At 36.5% G+C, this 19,609-nt stretch overlaps 1 protein-coding gene across 4 annotated transcripts in view; it reads right to left on the bottom strand.

Annotated features, from left to right (window-relative positions):
* NLGN4X (neuroligin 4 X-linked) overlaps positions 1-19,609 on the bottom strand; it is a 391,249-nt gene that overhangs the window by 148,601 nt on the left and 223,039 nt on the right. For 3 of the 4 annotated variants that reach the window (XM_088451539.1, XM_088451540.1, XM_088451542.1), the window contains one exon: positions 10,083-10,235. The exons of the other annotated variant lie outside the window; for it this stretch is intronic. In XM_088451539.1, coding sequence (XP_088307665.1) covers positions 10,083-10,235 — 153 coding nt within the window. The remainder of the gene's footprint in view (positions 1-10,082; positions 10,236-19,609) is intronic. 4 annotated transcript variants of the gene reach the window in all.

Below are 19,609 nucleotides of genomic sequence, written 5' to 3'. Positions count from 1 at the left end.
AGCACTTGGGGGGAGCACCCCTGATGGACAGAGCACCCCCTGGACAACACTACAGCACCACTTTAGGACTGGGACACTGCACAGGACTTTGGAGTGGACACAGCCCCTATGGAGAACTGACTGCACAACACAGTCCAGCCAGCCCCTATGGACTTTGAAGTAGTGGACACAGCCCCTTTTAACAACAGCAGCACAGCACAACACAGCCAGCCCCTATGGACTTTGAAGTAGTGGACAACAGCAGCACAGCGCAGCACAGCACAGCACAACACTACTCTGCACTACACTACACTACACTACACACCCAGCCAGCCCTAACTCCCACCCTCCCTCTTCACTGTCCACAGCCGAGTGAGAAAATGGCGCCGACGCGGGTACCTTATATAGGATCCAAAACCCGCGAGACTCGGAAGGCGGGATGATAACGTTTTGCCTCGATTTCAGATCCGAGTCAGGTGGGAAAAGTCGAGCCTGACTCGGATCGGCCTCGGATCGGGGGGGCTCGGGGGGGTTCGGATTTCAGAAATCCGAACCCGCTCACCCCTAATATATATATATATATATATATATATATATAGCCACTGAGAGGTTACACACAATAGAGATGGTATAACCTATTGCACTACAACAAGGGAATACCTTGAAGGATCAAAGTTATAGAGCATGGTGAAATTATTCTTTAATCCCAGTAATATACTGATGCCAAAGATGTAAGTAAATACCTAAACACTACCATTCAATACCAACACCCAAAACAAAGGCTTTGGGCCACCATAAAAATAAAAAATAAAAACAATTAAATTTACATCCATTTATTTTATTCACAACAATCTCTCAGAATACAGTTTCAACAATTTGCTATAAGATTTTCTACTTTTAAGGTAGAAATATTTCCCACCCTTATTTTAGGGGTACAGATTTCCAGTGTTTTTCCTTTAAAGTGGATCCCACAGCTTTTTTACCCTTCATGTTTTGTCTCCTTATGAGAATTCATTAAAAGGTTATCTCAAGAATGGCAAAAAATATTATCAAAAATGTGTATAACACAATGTCATGTTTGCTTTTCTGCTAGAAACCAAATCAATAGTGTGTCTGGAAAAATTAACTGTCCCACCTTAGACTAGGTGCATTTGTAATTAAACACATATAGGTGTAACAATCAGGATGGGTGTAACTAGCTAGGATAATCATCCAAATAATGAAATTGACCATCATCACACTTAGGACCTGATTCAGAGACGCTCGCAAATCACGGCGGCCGCTTTGTTTTAAATGACCCGGCCTCCTGGCCGCTCGCTAATCTGTGGGTGATCACCCACAGCTTTAGCAAGTGGCCAGGTGGTGGTCACGATGGTCACGACCATCGCGAACATCGGGCTTGCGATGAGACCTTTGTGGTTGGGTCTCATCTGTCACAAGCCCCAGTGAGCTTCCGGCTATAATAGAGCCAGAAGCCCACTACTAACATCACTCATTATGTCAGTAGGGCTGACCACAAACTGAAGGCGTTACTTCAGGAACACCTCCATTTGTCCAGCCACCCCCCACCCCGCCTACAAAATGGGGCCAGCTGTCGATCAACATCGACAGCCGCCCCGTGTGTAGCGAGCCCCGTAGCGAGATAATTTCTCTCTCGCTCCGGGGCTTGCGCAGGCTGCTCGTGCGCAATGCCCCACCATCGACCCGCTTGCGAGCTCATAGTGCTTGCGAGCGGGTCTGAATCAGGCCCTTAGCCAGCAGAAAAATCTGTTTGGATCTGAGAGCCTGACAAATTTACTATACATAACAAGTATATGTGTATATGTAGTATACACTTATTTTATGGTATCAGTCTACACAAGTAATAGTTCACAGTATAGTTCAAATAAATTTATTTAGTTCTGATTAAATTTATGAAATGTAACTACAATACTAATACCCCTTTTACACCACAGCAAAAATACAGGTTATTGCAGGGTTAACCTGGGTAGCTCCTTGGTGTAAAAGGGGACAGGGTTGGATTCCCGGGTTGAGTGACCCGGCAATCCAACCCAGGTAACTTGCAGGGTTTAACACGGGAATGACCTGTGAAACTGCAGTGTAAATGGCGCAATCAGGGTCACGAGGACCTGGAGCGTGCCACATGCCGGCCGATTGGCCAGCTTCAGTGGAGCTTGGAGAGGAATGTCATCTCAAAGCATCCACTATCATGCTGGAAGAGCCGGGTCACTGCAGACCTGGCTCTGGTGTGAATGGCGCTGACTTGGGAATATCCTTGGTTAGCATGGCTAAATTCCGGGTCTGATCCGGTTTGGAACCCTGTTCCAGCATCCAGGTCAGACCTGGAATGTAGGTATAAAAGCGGTATAAGTGAAACTCTAATAATGTGAGCTATTATTCACAATTGGTTGTAACACTATGCTACAGCAATTAATCGTAATACCCCTAACAAATTATATATAATAATAATCTAATAATAATACTTCTTGCGCTTCTAATATAAAATTAGTGAAGTAAACTATATAAAGATTATGACATCGAACAGAAAATCCCTGATTCAGTTCAACTCAATGAATTGCTCATTTTTAACATATCTCAAACAAATGAATAAATATATCAAGCCGTTAAGACTTGAGGGAGATATATCAAGCATTAGAGATAGAAAAGTGGAGAAATTGCTCAAAACACCCAATCAGATTCTTACTGTCATTTATCTTGCACAGTCTTTGAAATGTCAGAATCTGATTGGTTGCTTTGGCACCTACTACAACTTACCTCTATCCAAGGTTTGATACCGTTCCCCTTCAGTCTCAAACAAAACTGACCAAATTATGTTGATGAGGTTAGCAGCCTTTATTACACAGTCCCATATATTAGGACTGTTGGTGTAAAAAGTCAGCATTACTTATTCATTAGGTGTTGTCTGATTGAGTTGTCAGTTTGACTTGAGTGCCAGTAGATGTGCAGCTACCTATATCCCTGCACCAGTGTTTTATAAGGTCTGACATAGATGCAGAGCTTGTTAATATTCTGTAGTGGTGTGGTGATGCCTGTGGTAGCAGAAAACCTCAGTTAAGCCTGATGCATGTTTCACACAGACCGGTATTTTTAAAGTCCTTGTGGTAAATTTTTATTCAGACGCCTATTCATTTTACTCTATTCATGGTTTTCCCCTCTCCTTTCCTTACTTTATCAAATATCCCAGCCTGAGTTTCCTAGAAAAGGTTGGAATTGCTACACATGTGCTGTGGTACTGTTCTTTAAAGAAAAATAATTTGTCACTAAATGTTAATGAGCTTACATTTCCTAGTAAGCATGTGATTGCCCTTTTACACTTAAAAAACTGAAATTGGACATGATTTTCCTTTAAGAGTCCCACCTTCACTTTTATCTTATAAATAATTTGATCAACTTTTTAAAATGATAGATGAGATTGTCATCACAGTGATTACTGAAGATGCTAAAAACTGCAGTACACAATGTATAGGCAATACAGTTAATGGCCAGATAGGACAATTTATAAACAGATTAGTGGATATGTAATGCTTAGCCAAACAGACACAAATATATATTTTTTATGACAACATTGTAAAATATATGTACAGTCTCTCTTACCCCAGCTAAGTATGAATAATTCTTTATTTGTGTAAAATGAGTGTGCACTGCAGTGTAAAGTGACTTTTAAAACACAGTTGCAGCTATTCCAGTGCATTAGTATAAATGAATGTGTTTTAATGTTTATGACCAATCAGATGCAGTAATTATAATCAATGTTACACTTACAACATGGTGAGAGCACCCACAGCCCAGATCCCGGAATACATGCACATTTGCAAAATTTCACTGGTCATTTTAGTTGCACCTTGTATATGCATGCTGACACCATGCCCCTACTTAGCCAATTCTGCATGACCATTGCCTGGGTAAGCATGCGCACTCCTCACAACTGCATGCCCATTCCAGTCTCAATACTGGCACCTTACTTATATGCTCTCCCATGCCATGCATACACCTCTGCTGCGCTGGGACCAGAGACACCATTGCCACAGCAAATACATTTAGTACAACAAGTTAGTTATGGGAAAAATAATACAACCATTGATGTTTTTGTTCCAATGTTCAATGATTTTGCCATTGATGATGAGATTTAATTGTTTCCTCCCTATTGATGGTTTCCTTTTGATGCTTTAACAATCTGGAACTTGTTCCCTAAGCACACTGGTAGGACACACTGAGAATAGTAATGACCCAGCCAGAGTGCAAACCAAGAGCGAGAAATGTCTCATCATACAGTTGGAGACCCTGTGTATCAAGTAGCACATGGGTGGAGCATACCTAACACAGCCAGTCCCAGTCCCTCTCTTTTAGCATAGCTGTTGTATCACTTAATGACTGACAAGCTGAGCACTATCACACCGATTGGCCAGTGCTCACACTTCAAAGGTTCTAGCCATTTTACTAAGAAGATTATTCTTTTTGACAGATTCCAGAGATCTGGGCCTGATTCAGAGCCGCTCATAAGCGGCCGCTTGTTCGTTCCGAGTGATGTTTGCACAACTGCGCATGCGTACGGATCGTAATACGCATGCGCAAACCAGTCAGTGCGGCCGAAAATCGTTTGTTCGCTAAATAGCGAATGCCTGCTATTTTGAGTGACAGGAGGAGGCGTATGTGGGTAGTAACAGGGGAAGGTGCTTGAAAACGGGGAGTGGAGATCCGAACGCAGGCGTGCTTAAAGTTCAAAATGGGCGTTTTATGGGTATGCATAATTAATACAGCAGCGTCATTGACCACGTCACTGGGTTATTTTATAGTCAGAACTGCTCGCAAGATTGCGGTAGGAAAAACCAACCACAAGAATAGCGAGCAGTTCATACGCTGGTCGATGTACTCGATTAATCGAATAAATAGCGGACATGACGTAGGATGCGAGCGGCCAGGGGGCGTAGTTTTCCAAAAAATGACCGCATGTTTGGTTCGCTCATTCAGACCTAGAGGCGTGAACAGACCGCAATGAGCGAACGGTTCATTTGAATAGCCACGCCTTTTTTCTGAACGAGCGAGCGTAAATAGCGTACGGCTCTGAATGAGGTCCTCTGACAGTGACAATGAGAAAACTCCTGTTTTTAACCATAATATAAGACATGTACCTACAGTACTTCATATGCTGAGCTCAGTGTTCCAAAGCTGGTTCTCCACTCTAGTTTGTGCATTAACCCTGATCACAATTCATAATAAATGCACATCTATATTAAAAAATGTGTTTGTGTGTGTGTGTCCATAGCTATTGATGGTTGCACCATTAAAAAATAAATGTTTTTTGCCTGTTTTAGTGCTTTCAATTATGTTTTTTTAAAATAAAATAAAATACATTAGGTTATACACCCCCAAGAGTTATGATGAACTTCATGTGGATGATTTCCACCCGCTTGCTGGAATTCTTGAAGCCTACAATCCACCCAGAATAAGCTCTACATATCTTGAATTGGCCAGATTAATGGTGTGAAAATGAATCTGTTGCCCTAACTCTCTTTAAAATGCTAAGTGATATAGTCCCCTAAAGCTCTTTATATTTCTAATTTCACATGGGCCATGAGGATGCCTTGAGGGGCATTTACTATAGAGTAGGTTTCCTAAACCATAGGTTCTAATGCACTCGATGTGTTAATTGCAAACCATGCTATTTATTTCATGCTAGAACACGTATCAAGGTGTGTGAGTCAAAACCACAATTGAAAATTTTTAAAAAAGGACAAGCATACAGATTTATCAAAGTATTAAGTATAGCTGAGTACAGTAGTCCGTATAATATGATTGTTTACAACACTAAGCCAAGTGCGAATAAAAGAATGCTCCTGGTTGTCTTTCCTGCTATTAACTAGATGGGATGTCCTAAGTTTAATTCTTTTCATATCAGGTTCTCCCATGTAACTGCATTTGATTTGTGCAAATTAAAAATTATTTGCAACATATTTCTAAATAAAAGCTTATTTTGCCTGTCAACGCAAAGCTACTCAAAGGCATACATAGTCATAACTGTAATGTTTACATTCTTCTGATAAGGAAGAGAAATATTAGTTTAAGGTATTAGGAAAACTTTTAAAAGTGGCAAAGAAAATCACCCCCTCTACACAGATGACACCTAAACACAGAGAGATCTTTCAATTTCACTTGATCCTTATACTGTAACTAAAATCCACCAATATATGGAGCCCCTGTAGAGTACTGAACAGTGGTTTATGTACCTTTAGTCACTCATACCCCATTGAGGTAAGCCTCCATTCTCCTTCGGGACACAATATGAAATCCAAGAAATGCTAGAGTTTTTGGTCGCTAACTAAGAGAATGCTGATTATTTCATTTTATTTTAAAGTAGTCTCAAAGAAAGGGATCAAACAGACAACTTATTTACCTCCTAAGGACAGTTTCCCAGAGAAAAAAGGGAGACAACAAACTGTACACATCTTCTGGACTACTACTGACCTAAGAATTATCTGGTTAGGAATTTACCTGACATAAGATACTGTACAGACCTCTATACATATAGTGAATAAGAAGAAACCATCAACTGATTTCTGTTTATATTAACCAGCTCAAAAGGCCAATGTTAACTGGTGATGTTAGACTGTATGTCAAGGGGTAAGATTTGATGTACAGTTTCCTAACCATTAACAAAATGATTGGAATTCTATTCAAAACATTTTTTCTATGAAAACTGATTGGTTTATCCATATTTGTAAACACAACCAGAGAAGCTACTGTATACTAAAATAGATGTTTGAACAGCATTTATATATCTAGAATGCTTAAACCAGTGTCATTAAAGTTGGATCATAATGACCAAGGGCATTTTAAATTACATGTATCTTTTTACTTAGTTATACAATGTTGCCAAACCTCTTAGTAGCTGGAGTTAAGACCCCTCACTACCTATTCCCACTACCACTTAGTCAGCTGGCATCAGCGCATAGACTTACTGTAGACAGGTGCAAACTGCAAAAAGGTTATTATGACCCAACCTCAATGTCAGTGTAAATTTTGTTTTTGTATTGTTTTAATTTTAAAAGATCTTTTAAGTCAATTAAAAAGTTCAATTGTAGATGAAAAGAGTATTTGTGTTAAAATATTAGCAATAACACAGAAGTTGTCAATTTTGTTGATTTTTCTGAAGATTACGTAGAAATAAAAAAAGTTCGTTCTCTATTTTCTATGGCTTTTTATTTTAGCAAAATACCTCATGTAATAGTTCATTATCCCACATTTACTAATAATCTTCTAAAATCATCCTTAAAATTACAAAATCAGGCATAAAATATATCCAGGTCATATTGACCCACCTCAACATCCGTGTAACAATTTTCCACCATAATTACACCAGGTTAAGTAGCTGCAGGAGAGGCAGTAGCCAATACTTTTATACATGGACTTCTACCTATCATCCAAAACTAATTGTGCATAATTTCAATTAGATGCAAACAAAACCATTTGTAGAATTAGATGGTTTTGCTAAGTCATTCTTCATCATTGTTTGACCTTCTGGAAAAAAATGCCTTTAATGGCCTTAAAATTATAAAATAAATTCAAAAGGGAAAATGGAGAACCATTTAGGATATGGTCTATAGGCAGAAGTACGGGTATATTTAAATGTTACTATTGTGGGCAGCTAGGGCATTGGAAAGCATGGTGTCCAAATAAATAACAAATCCTACTTGCACCCCTAAATATTAAACATCAATGACTACTATATAAGTCCATAGGAACAACAACTGCACCTTTTGTCCCCTTAGACCAATCAGTTTATTTTTTTATTTGGGCTATACAAGGTAAGGTGTTTGAATGGTAACATGAATCCTATAACTGTACATTTAACTTTGCAATTGACCAACTTGTTTCAGCTGCAGAACAGTCAACTAAATTGCAAACGAGTATTTAAGTCATATAACCTTGTTTGTAATTTTAACACACAAATTAATTGGGGCAAATTATTACTGCACAATTTGGTTAAAGCTATACACAAGCTACTAACTAGTATATTTAAGTTGTGTCCCAAAGCCGATGGAGTTATGAGGCTAGTAAGAAATTAACTTGTATGGTATCATTATATCTACAGTATCACCAGGAAAACAGGAAACTTGTACAAGAGACATTAACCTATTTTGCATGTTGTTCCATAGCCAGCAGCTACTTTATCCTATACACCAATTAATACTACTTGTTTATTTCATGGTGGTTGACAGGTGTGCTATAGCTATTCATCCTGTCAGCCAATGTAAGTTTCTATTTACCTGTAAAGAACCTCAGTATAAATGGACCAGACTTCCACAAAGCTACACTGAATGTCCGTTTTTCTTCTTACAAATCTTAAAGAAAGTCTTAAATAGCCTTAAATCTCCAGACACAAGGCCTCTAGGGAATAACTAAATTTATCTAAAGTACATTATTTAGTCCAGGAAACTTCAGTAGGAGCACACTCCCTTCTGTAGAAATAATATAAACTATTCTTAATGTTGCATGACTCCCAGATGCCAGATAATATTTTTTAAGGTATGTACAACTCCCTTGGGACATGAAATCAGATCTATCATACAGACACTTTATTCTGTACCTCAAAATACATTCTACAGTAATATAAGTGCCACCATACAATTACACTTTGAAAAGGGTTTGCTGAGATCTCTAGTTATCTCATGGTTTTGGAGGGGGCTCCATGCTTAATGTTCCTCTTATTTTGCCACTACCTGTCTTGGTTATGAGCATTCATGCTGTTAGCAGTGGGGTACAATTTATTAATATTTTTTTCTTTTTATTACTTTTGCATATTAAATCTCCAATCATCATACTCAAGTGAAGGATGATAACTGATGCCTCTCTATCACATGATTTATTTAAAGCTGCTCTGCCTAGTGTGTAAAATGCTTTTTTTTTTTCAAAAACAATTTTATCATAATTTATATCCAAATCTATATGAGGCTCTTAAGTGTTATAAATGTAATTGATATTATTTCTCATTGGCTTTGAGGTAATTTGTATTACCATATGGCATGTTTTGCTATGAGCATTTATATCCCCTACATGTTTCTAATATTACCCTCTCTTGGTATTCTATGCTTTCTTACTTTCTTATGTGTTTCGTTTGTGTGCACTTAGTTGTTACAGTATCTATGTTCATTTGGCTTATGATTATGCAATGACACTTATGGCAGTTGCTATTGTAATCTGCAAAATTACTCCTTGTTTGGCATGGCACCAACTGGACTCCTGTTGCCACCTTACTATTGTATATAAATAGGAGAGCTTGTAATGTAATATATTAGCCTTGATAGTGGTCCTCTTACAGGATGAATATAGCTGCTAGCAGCTTGTTTGTACTGTCAAAAATGTGATTGTCTAATGGCCTGAAATAAAACAAAAATATTTTCTACTAATCTCTTTCTGATGGCTTCTTATATGTTACAATAGTTTTCATATATAGTTTAAGCAACTTAATATACTTTTTTATGTATTTATTATTATTTATTATTGCATATGGTTTGAGCACATATAGGTACACCTCTAGATGACTGCTAATATATTGTTATAAAATATTGTCTACCTTCTATATAGTAATTTTTTTATTCTATTGGATTATGACTCTTGGATTAGTGACAATAATAATAATAATAATAATAATAATAATAATAATAATAATATTCCTTATATAGCAACATTCTTCTTATAGGAGTGATAGCACTATAAGTGAATGCAGAAGGTGAGGCAGCCACCAATTATTGTTCTATGTAAACATTCACATTTGTCCCAGCCTTATATGAATTTACAGTGTTAAAACCATATCACATACACACACACACTAGGATCCATTACTGTCAGAAGTCAACTAACCTACCAGCATATTTTTAGAATGTTTGTGTGTGTGTGCCTGTGGGGATGGAGGCTTTTCCTTTCAGCATAAGCATTTCTTGGTGCAAATACATAAGTGAGAAAAGCCAAGTCAACATTTTTGAGCTTGCTCACTCACAAGAATAATATACAACGTGACCACATATAAAAGAAAATCATAACATTGTAACTTATGTTTAGCTAATAACAGTTAGTTATCTACTTACCTAGGACACCTAGTCTGTAATTAACTGTAATAACAATGACATTTCCATGACTTGCAAGTATACTTCCATCAATCATGTTTCCAGTACCCTCCATGTAGGACCCTCCATGTATGTATACCATAACTGGTTTCTTATTGTTTGGATCATGGATATCTAAAATAAAATAACATGGTAATATTTATTTTCATTTTAATTTGATTCAAGTGTTATTAAACTATGATAAGTTATTGTTTACAAATATATGAAACACAAACATGTATTCTTTCTTCATTTATTATTTACCATAATAAACTAATGAAACTCAAAATAAAATGTAAAAGAAATTGTATCTTCAAGAAAAATATTGATATTTTAAGAGTCATTTTTTTGTGTTAATTACATGCTTAATATAAAATATGAAGACATCAAGAAAAAAAATTAGGAAAATGTTTGAAATAATACTAGGTAAAAAAATATTAACCCATTTGTATGGCAGTTTTATATGCTACTGTAGAAATACCAAATAAAAATGGCTATGCTAGTTACATTTTAAATATGTAACTCATTCAGCTTATTCTAGGAATGCATAATAGATGTTCATAAATCCTATGTATGTATGGAATTTTAGTCCATACATTTTATTGGAATCCACTAAAATTATGATGTTGAAAACTCTGCCAATCAGCAAAAAAATTTTAAGGCTGTACATTGTTGCAAAATTATATTGTAAAGTAGGTTTAAATTAAGTGCAGCAAAGAGCATTTCGAGATTTACATAATTTTGAAAGCTTTTCAAGTACAGGAAATCCTCTGTCATTGTACAAAACATTTCAGTTATCACGTTGATATGGAGAAAAATATGGCTTATTTATTTAAATAGCAAAATAACTGGTTGGATACATATAAAAGACTTAATTTCTGTAAACAAATAATGAAAAACTCCTATAGAGACATGATTAGCACAATACTATTTGCAGATATAAACTAGACTGTTTGCTGAGTAGAGTTTTGAAACTGCCAGTTACAGTAACTTATTCAATCATAGATACAGGTTGGTTATACTTTAGGTTTAGCAAAGTACCTCAAGAAGAAATTTGAGGGCATCATAGATTGACATAGTAAATATTGCCTTATCAATTTGTGATTCCTCTGTTTATTTTTTGTTATATACAGTAGTGCAAAGCAGAGTGGGTTGTCTTTCCATTAGAGCTCCAAAATCTATTTTCCAGTAAGTTATATAAAGTACTTACCTCCATTTTGCTAAGTTACAAGATACTGCAATTTAATTATTGAACAAGTTACATTTAAAAGTTCTTTAAATTATTTAAAAAATGGATAGTCAGTTTTAGCAATACAGACTCCCCACAAAAAATGAATATAAATAATAGCAGAAACCCCTGCTACTATTTATGTAGGCCAGCTTTAGAGATAGTTAAGGAGGGTATCTTCACTGGGTCCAGAGCTTGAGAGACCCCCCCATCCAGGCTTTAACCTACATTCAATGTAAGCCATAAAAGTGAAATTAAATTCTAAGACTGTTTGAAGCAACCAAATACTTTTATATACATTATAAATTAATTTACTTTTATTATATTATTGATCTCTGACATTTAGAGACTATTTCTAATTGCCCTTTCAATAGGATGAAATTGGGATCCCATGTAGAAGGTTCTCTAGTCTACACTGTTCCTAGAACTAGCCAATTATAGAATGTCAGTAAAGTGTAAGGCAAAAAATAGTAATTTATATTTAATCTTATAAACATTTTTATTATAAATCATGTGATGATTTAAAGTAACTTTGCTTTTGCATTTGGACTTAACTTAACTTCACAAAACATTGTTTACAAAAGGTAGATAGCTTGAAAATTTCCAACAAAATTGCCTAAAATATCTTTAAAATGTAGTTAATGTTATAGTAAATAAACAAAATCAGTGACACAAATAATAGGAGTAATAGGAAGTAAAATTATGTAAAGCTACATGAAAACACTAAATGTATAAGATTACAAAAGATTTTAACATATATGTAGATTAAGTGAAATTTTGGTCCAAAATGTAACAGACATGTAAAATGGTCTCAACACTGCCATGTGAACCTTCAAATGATAATTCCTTCCCTAAATAATTTCATTAGGCATTAAATATTGAAAATTTAGTATTAAAAAAGGTCTAGTTTGGAAAGAAACTTCTATCATAGGAAAATTTTTAGCTAGAGAAACTAAATAATAGTGTGTATAAAACACTTACTGTGTCTTTATGTTTTCCCAGGGTACCAGCAAATGCAGTCTGTCTATAATTGGCCCTTGCTACTGTGTCATCTTGTAACCATCAGAGATTTTAACTGAGTTGCTGAGTGAAGTGCTAAATGCACTAATCAGTTCAAACCTGCTGATATCTAGTTTGTGATGTGCTTGTTCAGGCAAGTGATGAAACAATATTACTGTACATATGACTGGCCCTCTGAAAAGGAAAATGCAGTGAAGAATTAAAATCTGCTGGTATAGCTATTGAGGATACTATCCACACATAGCTTATAATTATGAGATTTTCACAGACGCTAGATATTTAACCCCTTTGATGATAAGGATGAGTGGAACTCGTCCACTACATGACTTCCTAAAGTGCTAATGGTAAGTACCACTCATAATTTGCATTCAGGGGGGTTATGAGAAACCACAGATCACAACGCACTATGACATGTGAGTCTACTTATAATGCAGCATTTTGATTGCACATGCACATGAACACCAATGTCACAGCATGTGTGTGTATGCACAAATTGTAGTAAAAACATTTAAAAGTGTCAGGTATAGGCAGTAGGAGGATGCAAGTTAGGAGTCTCTATATCCCTATCGCTGATACCTAGAAATTTTGTATTCCTGTAAATTTCCAATTATGGTTTCCCTGCATATTTATTGCTTGTTAAATATTTTTAATAGTTTTGATATAGATATGAAAAAGGGATGAGGTTTTCCAGAGCTTGCAACACCCCACCTATGACTTCAAAATAATTGTTTGTACCCTCATTTGATGTATTTTTTTAAAATAAAAACTAAAATTACATATATATATATATATATATATATATACATATATATATATATATATATATATATATATTCTGAAAATTGATATGGGAAAGGAGCCATGATCCTGAACACACTGATTATAGTTTAAAAAGGGAGGAATCTTGTTTGAAAGCGGAGTATTCAAACTAAAACAGACAATATTTAATTAAATTCAAGGGAAGAATTTTAGAAAATGAATCTCAGTCTAACCTTTCCAAAATATGGTTGGTATTGTCGTATTCACTACTCAATTATGTTACATTTATTTGCTGTTAATACAAGGTAGAGCATATTCTTTGAAACCTGATCTTGCTCTTTCCTATGATTCCTAAAGAGATGGGAATATCCACATTTCAAATAAGGGATCCACCTCTTTCAAAGAAGGTTATCTTGTTTTGTTTATTGTCTGGAGATTCTATGCAAATAATGTAATCAAATGTGGGTTGGCAATTTTAATGTGTTCATTTTATTATAAAATCCATCAAAGTGTTTATTTGTAATATTTTCAGTAACAAAAAACTCTTTTTGTCAAATTAGATTTTCTTTTCTGTATCAGATGGTATAACTATAAACAAATCAATGGTATTTTATGAAATTGCAGTTTGCAGACAAAAAACAAGATATGATGTGTGTGGATAATGCACAGAAAAATGATTCACAATGAAATGGAATTTGATCAGTCCATATATTAAAAAAACAGGCTCTGGGAAAATCCTCAGCAGCTAAGTGGTTTGTGTATTTTCAAGCATATTTATCATTTACCAAAAGTATTTACTGTGTGATTGGAAATTATTTAGAAGATATAGATGCATACTCAGATGTATAAAGTACAATATGCATGATAGTAAAGATGTAGACCTTTGTATCAGAAAGGTGTTTTCTTTTCAATTTCCACCACTATCTTCATATAGCTTTCAAGATCACCATTGAGCTGACTGTTGAATGATTAGCAGAGCTACCCAGTGTTAACCATTTAATTGTTGTGCTGCTTTAATATTACATAAAAAGATGGTTGGGAAAAGATTACTTTAGAAAAGGAGCAGAAATGACATCTAATCTGGGCTCAACAGTCAAAAGGGCCAACCACTGAACCCTTGTTTCTGTTAGAAAAGCAGTGCTACAGACAGGGTCAGTTCTAGAACATTTGAAGCTCAGTGTGATTCCAAAAGAGCCCCCCCCCTCCACACCACACTAAAAATAAACTATTACCCAAAATTGTTATGTTATATTGTGCTGAGCTAGGATAGAGGAAGGTCAAATGAAAAGTTCAGGGATTGTCCAACTCGGCCGGATGCGTCGATGCAAGGCTCTTTTGTTGGCCCTACCTTTCAAACAATTGAAATAGGTTCTTTTGATGAATGTATGTTATTCAGCATATGACCACAAACTGTAGTTATAGTACAACTGAAAAAATGCAGATAATTAAGCACATTTAATTGATTAAAAAAATGCACCAATGTGAAATCTCCACACACATATTGAAAAGTTAGGAATACATTATGCCATGCTGTATTTACAACAGAAGGCAGTGAGAGACACTAAAAGTAATGCAGTTAAACCTAAACATTTCTGTGCAAGAAGTGGAATACAAATCACTTGATTTATATACAACACCTACAAGGATATTACAGTGTAATGCAACTTGAATGGATTTATCCTCATTGAGCAGCGTATTATACTACAGAATGCTAAACAGGTGTAGAACAGACGGCATCCTGTTCCCCAAACTCTGAAACACAAACCACCACATATATATTGCAAATATGGATTAAGAACAATGTGTGCAAATTAGCATGACCCATAAATATGCTACAGTCTGACAAATAGGGCTACAGAGGGGATGGAATTGATGTATAGAAAACTCAAATACCAAATTAAATTGAAACAATTTTCACATAGCTCCTCTCAAAATGCCTGGCGTGATGATATCAGATGATGTCTGGCATTCTACAGGGAAAGAGGAGGAGCTGGACCAGACTATATCTTAGCAGCAGGTGGGCCTGACCTGGTGTGTGTGGATATGACACAGGGTGTCAGACTAGGCACTGGCGGGGTACTGCAACTGTGCCCTCATGCTGCAGCACCCTGGAGAATAGTCTTGCCAGTTTGTCCTGTGAGCCACTCCTGGCTGCAGATGCATAGTAATTTCCAAGTTCTACTATATAGCTATGTTTCCTTGCTCAAACAATGGGGGCATTACAGTGCAGCAAATAAACCTGCTGAAACTAATTTTGAAGTAGAAATGTGCTTTGTTGTATATGGACCACTCTTTGCTTTCACTGGTGTCTTCCAGTCCGATCCCAGCTCATGTTAAATCCTTGTGGTCTCATGAGGGACTGGCTGCAAGTCATGTTGGATCTTAAAGGGACCAGTCAGCAGATGAGCTAGAACAAGGAACTGTCTCTGAAAACAAGATCTGTGAGTAAATATAGAACATTTTTAATATGGATGTTGAACTGTTTGAGCAATTTAGGGAAATATACCAATGTTATGAATCCTGATACCCTTTACCTTTTTAGATTATAACTTTAAGCCTCTACATGATTGGCAGAACATGTCAGAACACCTGGGACCTGGGGTGGAGAGACACAGGTTACTTTCCAGTTGTTTGTAATATAAGAAGAGAAAAAAAAGTGTCATCCCATTCATGTACTATTTAGAAAAAGTGGAAACAAAGAGAGGAGGTGCTATACTTAAATATGTATTGTGATATCAACAGCTCACACTCCCCCACCTGTGCTGCCGCTTACCACTGAGGAGCTGACCCTCTAAATATACATGACTATTACAGAAATGTCTAACAACCTATGAGAAATTACCTCTTGGCCTAGGCAGAGACATTTATATCTATCTGTTCACTGGAAGCTATATACCATTATACCATCATGCAAGGATCTGCTAAAACAAATTCAATCTCATAACTGTAGGACATTATGTTACCAGTGTAACAACATACAGAGACACATTTATTTGTATCTTGTTACTAGTGCAATAACATACTATTGTCTTCAATTGTTTCAGTGCGATATTAAGAGCTTGTGGCCCCATCTCTATGTAAAATTTATGCTTATCCATTTTTAAGTATTATTGGTCATATTATCTAGTGTATTTCTATTCTGATGCATATTGATATTGTTTATTTTATTTTTTATATCTATGTATATGTTTATTACATTTACAATATTACATTATTCATGGTGACTGCATTCCTTAACCTGTAGCAACGCTTCACATTAGACTAGTTATTTTTCCCCTTATTTAGAAATGTGTGTGTGTGTGGTCATGTGTGTGTGTGTTAGACCCGTGCTCAATAAAAACATTATTTTAAATACACTACCACACAAAAAGAAAGTGATGTATACTTGCAGAATTTGTTTTATGCACTCCAGTTACACACCAGAAAACACCATGGTTTGGCATCAATACACACAACTTCAAATCAGTAAAAACTTTATGATTTGCCCAGAAAAAATGTACACACATTTATTTCCACACTCTTACCTCTTTAATTCCACCTCTGTCAGTTTAATAAAATGTTCTGTTTTCCTCTAAAAACTACTAGGGTGAGCTCAGGGCAGGATTAAAGGGGGGTAGGGACAGTCTCCCCCGGCTTTTGCAAGTGTCCAGAGGCACCTGTTCTGTGTTTTGCATGCACAGCACAGTTAGTGCTGCATATAACACATAGTGGCTCCAAGTTCCCTCATCAACATCATGTGGCATATCACATCCATGATGCTGATGTGGAGACTCAGGAGCCACTCTGCACTATATATACTGTGCATGCAGTACACAGAGCTGTCACAGCCAGGAGAGAGGACCTTGCCATGGGAAGTAAGTAACCAGGGGCATTGATGGGGGAGGTGTGTGGTACTGTATACAATACAGGGGGCACTGTGGGGCATCATGTTGCATATAGGGGGGCACTGTGTGGAATATTGGGGACACTGTATGGCATATAGGGGGAGGGGCATTGTGGGGATAGGAAAGGGACATATTAGCAGGGTGTCCATTTTATTGGAGGGGCCCCCACAAACCTTAATCCAGCCCTGGGTTAGCTGGATTTATAACTTTATAAATATTAACAGTAAGTGGACATCCAGACTATTTTAAGTATAATTTGTCTGTGTGTGTAATTTTTTATTACATTGCTTAGGATTATTTTACAGGTGCACTCATCACCTGTAACTATTACAGTAGACTGTGATGTGCTCCCCAAATTCTCAACCAACCCCTGCACCAGACAGCCTAGTAGTGAGTGAATTTTGCAAATGCTCCTGCATGAATATTCTTAAACACTTGTATGGTGCATGCGTTACACAGAGTGGCAATATTGTGATCAAGACACACAGTATCAGAAATATTGTGGAAAAATGAACTGCAGTCACTAGGAGGTGGCTATAAATGTACACAAAATGTCACCATTCAATGGAATATTATAGGAGTGTTGCAGGTGTGTCAGTGAAAGTGGCTGCACACATAAATGCACAGACATAGGAGGCTATAGTCATCCAAAGAAACTACACCTGGCATAGGGCTGGTGCAAATTTGATGGTGTGACCAAGGTGGCATCTAAGGATGCACCAATCCATATTACTCTATGTAGAGACACTGAAAGTCTTAGACCTTGTACATTTGGGTGCACAAATGTATACAAGGGAAGGAGTTTGTATCAGCATTTGCATAATGTAGTGGCCATCAGCAGACACTGCTGTGTGCACTTCTACATCAATCTCTGAATCTTGCTCAATGTGTGTTATAGTTGTAGTACCAAACAAACCATTGCTGCCAATGCAAGACTCAATCCACTGTGGACTCAATTCACTATATCCACTACAGAAAATAGCATAAACCCTCCTCTCACATCATTGCAGTCTCAAATAAAAAGTGCTGTGCTCTTCACCTAAAATTGGTGTATTTCATTAGATTTAGATTCTTTGAGTGGCATCTTTGCCAGTGCAGTGGTCCACATATAAAATATAGGGGTTGATGTATCAAATTGTGAAAACAGTGAACTAATGTAGAAGTTGCCCAATTTCATATAACATAATACTGTACATCAGTGCATCCCTTCTATGCTTCAGTGGGAACACCTTACTATTCTTTAATATTTATTTTTATAATACTTTTTTATATAGCATTTGTTCATATTTAACTGCTGTAACCATATGTTATTTTATTGATGTATGTATACGTAGCAAAAAAAGACCACATAATTTACCCAGGACTTCATGTTAAAGAATTTAATACATTGTTTGCTAGATGTGCTATATACTCAGGCAGGCAGGGTTCCACTAATTGGCACAGTAGGAGAGCTGTGAGGTATAAAGAAGGCCCACCCAGGAATAAGCATAGTGCAGTCTGATAGTATGACAAAGAAGTAAGTCAGGTTGTAAAATATAGAGCTATCTCCTACACTTATTTATTCTATACATCAATGCTCCCTTGCTGTGCAAGCTGGAGAAAGCCCACCCATAAGACAGAATAGAATATTAACAGTACACTGTATAAATGCTCTTTTTGCACATGTAGTAAAGAATAACAAAGGAACATCGAAGGACCTGGTGACAGAGCTGCATTAACATGACAAACCATAGACTTGAAAATCATTGGCATACCAATCTATGGGCCTGTTGGATGCACTTCAAGTGAATTTCAAGTGAATTTGCAAAAGTGAAAAATACAAATGCCAGCATTCATCATCTGAAATAATGTTCTACAGACTGAGTAAACCCATGTCAGATCATGTAAACATATGCTCTAACACAAGGAACACTGGGACAATATGGTCTACAGTATGAAACATTGGCAGTAAAATAAAATATTAGATAAATAAATTATTTGTGTATTGAGATTCCAGGCCCTCCAACTGCTTTTCTTATTCCCTTATAAAAGACCTGCATGCAAGTAAATTATATTGTATTAAACTTGTAACTCTCCAACATTCTATGCAATTGTGTACTTATTTAATTTTAGATTGTATTTCTGAAAGAATTCAGGAAAGCCTTACCTGGTGGTTATGTTGTCTATCATTTTCATTGGGAAGGGGATATAGTTTTTATTTGGGATGTCTTGTAACATTTATGACACTGTACAATATATTAAGAATGTGACATGACTTTCTATGACATTTCATGTTTTAATAAAGCATCAAGTATGTACTGAAATGTCAGGAGCATTGGATTAAATTGGTGATATTTTTGCAACTATCCATCAGTCTCTTATGTTGTACTTTTGCTGAAAACAACACACAAGTGGCATTTTCAGCAGTACAGATGTGTCATCATATACTGCTGCCGTAGTCATCCCAAACAACCCTTCTCGACGCACCAGTTCCCATGCAAATCGACTTGCACACAGCATCTTTTTCGCTTGAATGTGCATCTTCGTCGCAATGTGATGTGACAAAACCAATTCATGATACTGAATTGCTTACTTTGATGTGGGATACATCTGTGTGCAAATTAATCTAAATCTGTATA

This window comes from Taudactylus pleione, unplaced genomic scaffold (genome assembly GCF_031769625.1).
Source record: "Taudactylus pleione unplaced genomic scaffold, aTauple2 ptg000026l, whole genome shotgun sequence".
Taxonomy (NCBI): domain Eukaryota; kingdom Metazoa; phylum Chordata; class Amphibia; order Anura; family Myobatrachidae; genus Taudactylus; species Taudactylus pleione.
The sequence above is the reverse complement of the archived record's forward strand: the minus strand, read 5'-3'. Positions and strand labels throughout refer to the sequence as shown.